We start from the raw sequence: 8976 nt of genomic DNA, 5'->3' as shown, positions 1-8976 counted from the left end.
GGATGGCAGAACCCACTTAGAGCAGGCAGGTTTTGGGGCTTCAGGGGTTTCCCTCTCCCCCTGTCCTCTAACAGATTTGCTGTTCTGGAACAGATTTGGGGAGCCCCGTAACACCATCAACCAGAGGGCCCTTCAGATTTGGCCAGTGCTCAGACACTCCATTCTTCATAGAATGAAAGCACTGAGGGCCTAGGGAGGGGCAGACTAAATGGAAAGCAAGGGAAGGCCTCCTGCAGGGAGTGGGGAGGAAATGCTTGCTTGGGGACAATGAAAGGTCAATCAGGTCACTGCGAGTGGTCACTGGGAGGGGAGGGTAGAACTGGCTGGACTTATAACAACGAACCCCACATGAGGAAAAGTGAGGCTCAGAGGTGCTACGTTGGCCAAGGGTATTGATGGAGTAACCAGAACTTGCAGGCCTCAGGCTCCTGCTACTTTGTGGGAAGTGGGTGTTCTGGGAGCAGGAAGTGTCTCCTGTTTGCTTACCCGGCACACATACTGGCTCTGGGGTCCTGGTGAGAAGGTCTTAGAGCGGATGATGGTGCTTCCTCGAAGAAATGGCCCTGGGGATGGTGCACCCACCCGCCGGTCCTTGGGCCGCACCACTGTGGGAGACGGGGTCTCTGTGTTGGTCTCTTTGTCCACCTGAGGAAGAAGTCACAGCTTTGAGACTCATAATCTACAGAATGCCAGTCTTTTTTCCTGAGACTCTTGGGACAAGCCTCTCCAGCCACCTCCCCTTAGGCTGAGGGAGAGTTTTTCTGGGAGGGGCTGCAGAAAATCTTTGTGTGGGAATTAATTTGATAAGTAGCCAGTAAATTAGTGGATTGTTCATATGATGGAGGTAAGTCTTGAATTTCAGGGACTTAGCTTCAGTGTAGCCCCAAGGCCCTGAGCGCTGGCCCACCTTCCTCCATGATACCTCCATGAATTCATTCAGTCCCCAAGTAAGCTCAGGTGACTCAGGCATTGCTGACCTGCCTCTCCAGACTGGTGTGTGGAGCACATTCTGGGAGCACCACGCCCAAGGCCTCCAGGCTACGCCAGGCAAAACCACAGGTCTTTTGTGGAGTTACTGAGACAACAAGCAAGTCTGGCTTTTCAAACTTAGTCATCAAGTTTCCTACCATCCTCTTACATGTTAGCCAATAAGAGAAGCAGAGAAACCACCTCTGTCAATGCAGGGCTTCTATCAGCTCAACCAATGCCTTTTGGTAATTTTGAAAAAGGTGCTCACTTTGGCTAGACAAATTGCCAACAGTCTTCTCCAGTCCCCACCTGCCCCTTGGCCACACACGTCTGTGCACTGTACAACCTGAAGCCCCAGCCTGGTGTGTGAGGGCTCTGTGTCTACATGAAAGCTGCTCTGTTTCCGAGGGTCCTGCAGGTACTGGGCATGGAGACCTCTCAGGAAGTGATCAGGGTGGTGCCTAGGAAAAGGGGAAGTCCCAGGGAACCTGGGACAGGGCACCACCCTGTTACAGATCCCGTGTCAGGCTGGCAGTATGTGAGCACGCCCAGCTGCTCACTCTTTTTCTATGGCACTTTGGGCAGACCCAAATGAAGAGACACATTCCATCAGAACTCCAGAAGCCATCTGCAAGGGGGGCCTGACTGTCCATTTTAGAGATGAGGACACGGAGGCTTGAAGGATGATGAGGTAGGTTCTCTGCCCAAAGAACACACAGCTAGGGTGGCGCAAAACAAGGATTTGAGCCCAGACCCACCTGGCTGTAAAGGCTGAGGTCTGTCAGAGAAGTGGGAACTGCAGTAGGGCAAGAGTGACAAGGGGGTGAGCCAGTCTCTCCTGTTTTACTGTCACCGAAATGACTCAAAGCACAGGCAGGAACACTCCTATACAACCTTCTGCAGGCCACCCCATTCCAAAGGTCTGGCCCCGATGCCAAAATGAGACTCAGCTCCAGATTTTTCTGTTTGGCTGTAGGACTGTTTCCCCAAGACAGCCCCACCCTTCTTTCAGGCTCCCCTACCTTTAAGGCCTGACACTTGTCCATGTCTGGTGAGTCTTTCTCAATGAAAATATTCTCTTCTTCCTCCTCCTCCTCCTCTTCCTCCTCCTCCTCCTCTTCTCCCTCCTCTTGAGCCACCATCTCGTTCTCAGCGGTCTCCTTGTACCTCCTGGGATGACAACATGCTTTGGTTACCCACCAATAGGCCACTATGCGCTGCACACCTCTCTCCAAAAGTGGATCCAAGTCTTTCCAGGATTGAGGACATAGTTTTGGGAGGAATTTTTGCAGTTTGGGGACATTCCCTCGCCCTGCCAATTTGCAGCAAGTGCTGGGGCAGGGGGCCAATATACAAACTCAAAGCATCTGTGTCAGGGAAAGGCAGTAGTGAGTTTCAAAATCTCTAACTGATGTTAGCAATGACTCAGACCCAGGTGGGGAAGCCCTCAGCTGGGAGGAAGTCCCGGGGTCCCCAAGGAGAGGACAAGGATCATGATGGATGAGTCAGGGATTGGGGCTAAGGCTGTTCACCAGGGAGTGGGTAATTTCAGCCTCTCCCAGCAGCTCTACCACTAGGAATGCTGGCCCCGTGGGAGGGGAGGACTGGGCCATCTCCTTGTTCTTGGGGGCTGTGTTGCCTTGCTTTCACATGATGGGTCTCCCTAACCCCTCTCCAGCTGCTCTTTGCTCTTTTGTGTAGGAGAACTGGGGTATAGGGTGGAGGAGTGAAGGATGAGAGGATTCACCAGAGAAAGAGTGGGGAGCAGAACAGGTGGATTGACTGAAATACACTGCTGAGGGTAGCAGTGGGTGAGCCAGGAGAGGTTTGCTGTGCACTGAGGGGGTCATTTCCCTGGCCAGGTATAGAAATCAAGCCATAAGCCCCAGGTCACCAGGGCGACCCTGTTTCTATTTCTTAACAATTTTAAGAATAAAGTTATAACATTCACATAAGTCTGTGTAGATACAGGTTTTCATTTTCCTTGAAGACCGTGTTTGTTGACTAGTGCTGCAGAACACAGCACCAAAAAAGAGGTGGCTGCAACAAGAGAAAGAAGGTGTGGGCAGACCTGATGGCTTCTGAGGCCTCACTATGGCTTCTAGATGACCTTCTCCTTGCTGTGTTCTCACATAGCTGTCCTCTGTGCACGTCCCTGGTGTCCCTGTGTCTCCAAATTTGCTCATCTTAAAAATATCACTTATACTGGATGAGGGCCCACTCGGACTTTAATGATTTCATGCTAATTTAATCACTTTAAAAGTCTTTACTCTGATACTGGGCGTGGGGCGTCAGGGCTTCAACATATGAATATGGGGGGGAGGGGGAACGTCACAATTCAGACCTTAATAGATGGCTACCTAACAGTAGAATAGTTGTAAGCATATTTTATCCTTTTACAAGGTGGACACACTGGCTTCTAACATGGTTATGCCATGTGGGCTGTGATGAGGATGTGATGAGAATTCCAGCTTCTTCTCTACACTTGCTGTGGACCTTAAATGTAGTCACTCTACCAGATATGACTCATATCTCATTGTGGCTTTAATTTGTACTTTCCTGCTCAGAATCTTTCCATGTACTTACTGGCCATTTACATGTTTTATTTTGCAAGGTGTCTGCTAGAATTTTTAGCGTATTTATTAGCCCTGGATTCCTAATCACTTCATTACTGAATTTTATGAGTTCATTATAAATTCTGCACATGAATTCTTTGCATATATTTTCTCCAAGTCTGTCACTCACCTTTTCCTTTTCTAAATGGCATCTTCCAAAGGCCATGACAAAATGGTGACAAAATGCAATTTACCAAATTTTTCATTTACAATGTGTGCTTTTCATGTCCTACCCAAGAGAGCTTTGCTTGCTCCAGGCTGCAAAGAACTGCTCCCAAATTGTGTAGTGTTAATTTTTATGTTTAGCTTTAGGATCCATTTTCAGATTAAAGAGCTTAGTTTACTTTTTTCCACATGGCTATCCATTTGTTCGTTGAAGAGACTTTACTTTGGATGATGTTCTTTATAATTATCCTTTCCCCTTGACTCCAGGGTTGAAAGGGCTAACTTGGACTGACAAATGGACTGAATTTGTTAATCAGTCACTTGTCTGTATTTCCATCTTCACTTCCCAAAGACGTACATCACTGCCAGGTTGTTGAGTAGCACTAGATAGCATCACCACTGAGTTGAAGAAATTCTGGCCAAAAGCAGAGACTGTGACATCAATTTCTCAGGCTCAGTGAGGCTGGATAAACAAACTCTCCCTTAGGATTTTTCCCAGTTGGAGACCAGCCCCTTGACAAAACGTTCCCTGCACTTAGACAGTCTGACTGCTCTGCAGGGGCCTTTGTTCTCCCCCATGGCCCTTGCAGTCTCTCTGTCTACTCATAAAAAAGGCATTAAATGTGGAAACCCTCGGGGAACACCTCCCTAAGAACTCTGCAGATGCCACATGAACCAGCACTCACTGAGGCCCTAATAAGCTCCAGGTGCCTTGCTCAGGCCTCACAACAGTGCAGAAAGTGATTATTGTCTCCTCTTCACAGACTCAAAAACCAAAAAGCAGAGGGTTGACAGGCCTCATCCAGTGTCACAGACACTAAGTGCTGGAACCAGAGCTTCTACCGAGCTCATCCAACTCTCTGAGGTGTTCAACTGCTATGAAGTCAGGCACTCAAGCGCTCACTGTTTGGACTGTGAATCTGATCTAATTATTTCAGGAAAGAGGAAAGAAAGCTTAATTTTGAAGAGGAAAATTGTTAAAAGAGACATTTTTCACTTGTTGGAGTGGCAAATGTATGTACCTAGAGAGACAGACATATATTGTATATCAATCCCTCTATAGAGCAGATATGTGATAGCCATTCTTAGGCTACATGTGTTATATACACGTGTGTATCTCTCAATCTATACATCTGATTTAGCCCCGGATTGCTGATGAAGGTACAAGCATAGGCATATCCCTGAGGGGAGTATAAATAAGAACAGCCCAAATTACACTCTGAAGGTAATTCAGCCATATTGGCTAAAGTTTATAAAGTACACATTCTTGCTGAAGTACTCTAGCTGGATTCTATTGAATGTTGGAGATGGAATGGGTTTGAGGGAATGCTTGTCGCTGCTGATGAGAGCAGTGACTGGCAGCATCTGCATCGTCTACTACAGTGCCCCTCTCAACCTGTGCCCTCGACAATTACACTCAAGTTCCCAAGGAGGCAAATGTGAAGATTTACCTTCCAGCCTTGTTTGTGATTATAGTGTCCTATATTTTCTAATACTCATAGTTTTGCTTTGCTTGTGGATCTTTAAAAAGCAAAATACAACAAAAACCCAGTCTTCTGATCATAAGCATTAAAGAATCCTAAACCAATGAAAGGTGGAGGAATAATGGTGCTGTGAGCCTTGGGTGCTGAGGGGAGCAGTGTAAATTAGAATCAAGGGCCAGTCTTTTGGAGACCTCCACACAGGACTCCAGCACTAAGCAGGCCTGGTGAGGCTAGTTAACATTCCAGGGCCAAAAGAAGCCTTCAGCCTGGGGGAGGGGGCTGCAGATGGATTTAACCCAATACAGCAGCTCTGGGATTCCCAGCTCTCTTTGTAAGTCAGTGTCTAGGGAAGTCTGAATGGCAAGGGATGGGGGGGTGGGGGGGTGGAGAGAGGGCCACAAAGGGAGAGAGAACATAGGGCGGTTGCTAGGAGATGGCGTGAAAAGTCTCAACATAAGCTTGGAATTTGGCGGAAACCACTGATCTTGTGCCAGATTTTGGAAGATAGGTCCTGGGCCTATTTCCGGCATCGGACCTTTTGCCTGTGTGAATCACAGCCTAGCTCAGCCCAGCAGTGTATCAGAGAGAGGGAGAGAGAAGGCAGGAGGGAAGGAGCAGGAAGGAGGGAGAGAGAGAAGGGGGAAAGATGGAAGAAGGAGTGAGAGTTAGAAGAAACAGTAGGAGGGAAAAGGGGGAAGCAGAAAGAGTTGGGGATGAGAGATAGGGAGAGAGGGCTATGGGGGAGAGAGAAAAGAGAGGGAGAAAAGAAGAGGAGATAGAGAAAAGATACAGAGGGAGAGGGCGGGGTGGGGAAGATCTACAGAAATGGTGACAATTTTGAGAGTACCCTAAAACAAATGAATGCAAAAACGCTGGAACCTTGCCACCCCCTATATCACATAGAGGGATAAATATTAAAGTGGTCAATCTATTGGGTGAATCAGCCACTGCCTGTTCTTGGGCAGTTCAAGTTATGACGGGTTTGTTGTTGGTGGTGGTGGTGGGGGATACAAATGAAGAATGCTATTTCATGAACTGAGCACATGAAACAATTTCAGTGTTGGGACCAAAGTGGTATCTAGCACAACAAACCCGAGTAGACGCAGCAGAATTCCTGGGACCCACGACACAGCCACATTGACCATCTGGTCCTTTCCAGAAAATACTTGCTGACCCCTGACCCCTTCAGGCAAAGCTACTAAGGCAAGACCCCCTTCTGAGACCATTTATATCACTTGTGAGCAGGAATAAATAAGAAGAGTTAATGAGTATTTCCTGGGGTTCAGGGTCTGTGATAAGTACTTATCACGCACCATTTTATGAAACCTATAAAATGTCCATGAAGCAGAGGGTGTTTTTTCAAATTTTTACTTTATAGAGAGGAGGTGGAAGATTCGAGCCATGGTCCTCAGTTAGGTCTGTGTATTAGACTCACCCAGGGAGATTAGTTTAACATTGAGTGATGCAGGTTTATCCAGAGCCAGATTCCCCCCTGGAAGCCAGTTGGCCAGATTCTGAATGCCATACCTATTTGAATTCGGAGCACGAAACTGGACAAGATTTCCTGCTGAAGGGCAAGGTTCTGACAGTGGTCATTTCCAGGGGGATCCACCCCTTCCCTCCGCAGCAGGCACTCTGTGATGTTCCTTCTTGTCTTGCTAATAATTTCTACCACCTCTTCAGTGTTTACTGCGAGCCTTACACTTGCTCTTCAGAAGTGGCTCTTTTGGTCTGCCTTTTCCCATAACCTCAGGCTGTTGATGTGATGTCCCCAATTTTCAGCTGAGATACAGACAAGATTAGAAAGACAGTATTTGCCAGATGATACCCCTGAGGGAAAGGAGAGTGACTCTGAGGAAGCACAATGTGGCTTCCCGAGTGTGGGTATTGCTTGGCTTCCTGATTTGGGTGCTTGGTTTCTAAAAACTCCATGAGCTGTATGCTTAGGTTAACTTTATTATATTTAGGTTTTTTTTATGTCTTCCTCAGTTTTTTTTTAAATAATATAATAGTTTATTTTTACATCCTTTTGTGCCTCTTTCCATCTCATTTGTAATCCCTGTGGACTTCCCATCACCAAATTATTGTATGTAGGTTTTAAATGCAACAAAAAGTTAAACATACTTTGTCTAGGTCATATAAAAAGGAGGATTTGAACCCTGCATCACTGCTTCCTGAAATGGGTGATGAGGCCTTTCTGAGAGCCGATAAGGGACCAAAGAGCACCGACTGGCCTTTCCCTTCAGATCTCCTGCAGACCCCCTAGCCGCAGCAAGAAGTCTCTCTGTGGCAGTAGTGTCCCTCTGATGTGGCCGAAACACTCGCTCATCTTCCTGTTTAGCAACAGGAGAGACTCCAGTGTCTAAACCGTAGCAAGTAACATATCTGCCTAGACTTTGATATGCTTGCTTTATGTTCACAGTTACCGTTGGAGGCTGACTTGGTTCATGGTCTATCCCATATCCATGCCCACTTTCTTCCTTGGCAACAGTGCCTAACTCATTGGCCTCATTCCTAATCTCCCTGGCCACAGGGGAGCCACGTGGCTGAGCATGGCCAAGCAGAATCAAATAGAAATTGGTGGGTGAGACTTTCAAGATGACATCTTGATTAAAAGGCACGTAGGCACACTCTTTTAGTTTTCCTCATCCTTAATGTGGTCCTGATGCTGATGACTCAGCAGCCATTTTGGGCTATAAAGAGTTTTGGGGATGGATGTCACACAGTAAAGACTGCTAGCAAAGCACAAAGAGGGACACTTGGGTTCCCATGAACACATGAAGCTGACAGATGAAACTTGGCTTGCCTCCTCCTGTTCTTATTTTTAAGTAGCAAAAAAACTTCCACCGTAGTTAATGTATTCTGTTCTGTTTCTAGTAGTCAAATATGATTCCTCACTGAAGAATATCCAATTTATAACAAATTATGCTTATTATCCATTTATAATATAAAATTTTCCTAAAGTTTTTAAACCAAATCAATAGAAAGTCCATGAAGAAAACACTAGTATTAGATGTGAACTGCCACGAGTGATTCAGGGAACATAAAATGACAACCCAGAAAGGAATCTGGGGCAGCACAGTGTGGGCTATATATTGCCTGATGCCTGTAGAGAAGCCGTAGAAGAGTGACTCTCAGTTCTCAGGGGAAGCTTTCCTTTAGTTGCTGTGGTGTTTGGGGATCTCACCCCTGGGCTCAGGTCCAAACCAGGTGAATTCCTGAGGCCCAAGGGAGTCCTCACTTACCAGCTGTCTTCCAGGGTCTGGACACTGTTTCTTCCTTCCTGCCGCTTCTCCAGCTCCACAGCTGTCTGTTCCAACAGAGCCGACACGGCATCCTGTGGAGACAAAGACAAGATGGGATCACTGGTGCCACACTGGACAGCCCCACCTGGAAGCATGATCCTTAGTTCTTCTCCCTGGCAGGTCTCCTGGGAATAACCCTTATGTTCAGGGACAGAGTTTTGGAAGACAACACTGAGTGGGAAAATTCTGTGTCACTGTAAGAGGATGACTGTGTTGTCAGGGAGACTGCCACCTGAACCATCAATAACAAAACAATGTGATAAGGCCTGTACCAGAGGTAAGTAGTGGATGTTTGGGAACAAAGGAACAAGGCTTGAAGGACTGCATTCAGGGAAGGCTTCCTAGAGGAATAGAATATCTGAGCCTTGTCTACAGGGAGGAAATCTGAGCATGTTATTTCCTTTAAAAGCTATTAGAGGCCCTCCCTGGTGGCGCGGC

General features: G+C 47.0%; 1 protein-coding gene across 2 annotated transcripts in view; it reads right to left on the bottom strand.

The window, feature by feature from the left end:
- WWC1 (WW and C2 domain containing 1) overlaps nt 1-8976 on the bottom strand; it is an 83460-nt gene that overhangs the window by 11043 nt on the left and 63441 nt on the right. For both annotated transcript variants that reach the window (XM_004679193.2, XM_012722030.1), the window contains 3 exons: nt 8479-8570; nt 1992-2139; nt 487-645 (listed from right to left, as the gene is read on the bottom strand). In XM_004679193.2, the coding sequence (XP_004679250.1) occupies nt 487-645; nt 1992-2139; nt 8479-8570 (399 nt within the window). The remainder of the gene's footprint in view (nt 1-486; nt 646-1991; nt 2140-8478; nt 8571-8976) is intronic.

This window comes from Condylura cristata, unplaced genomic scaffold, assembly GCF_000260355.1.
Source record: "Condylura cristata isolate star-nosed mole 26May11 unplaced genomic scaffold, ConCri1.0 scaffold00008, whole genome shotgun sequence".
Classification (NCBI taxonomy): domain Eukaryota; kingdom Metazoa; phylum Chordata; class Mammalia; order Eulipotyphla; family Talpidae; genus Condylura; species Condylura cristata.
Note: the sequence above shows the minus strand (reverse complement) of the source record. Positions and strands in the feature narration are given on the sequence as shown.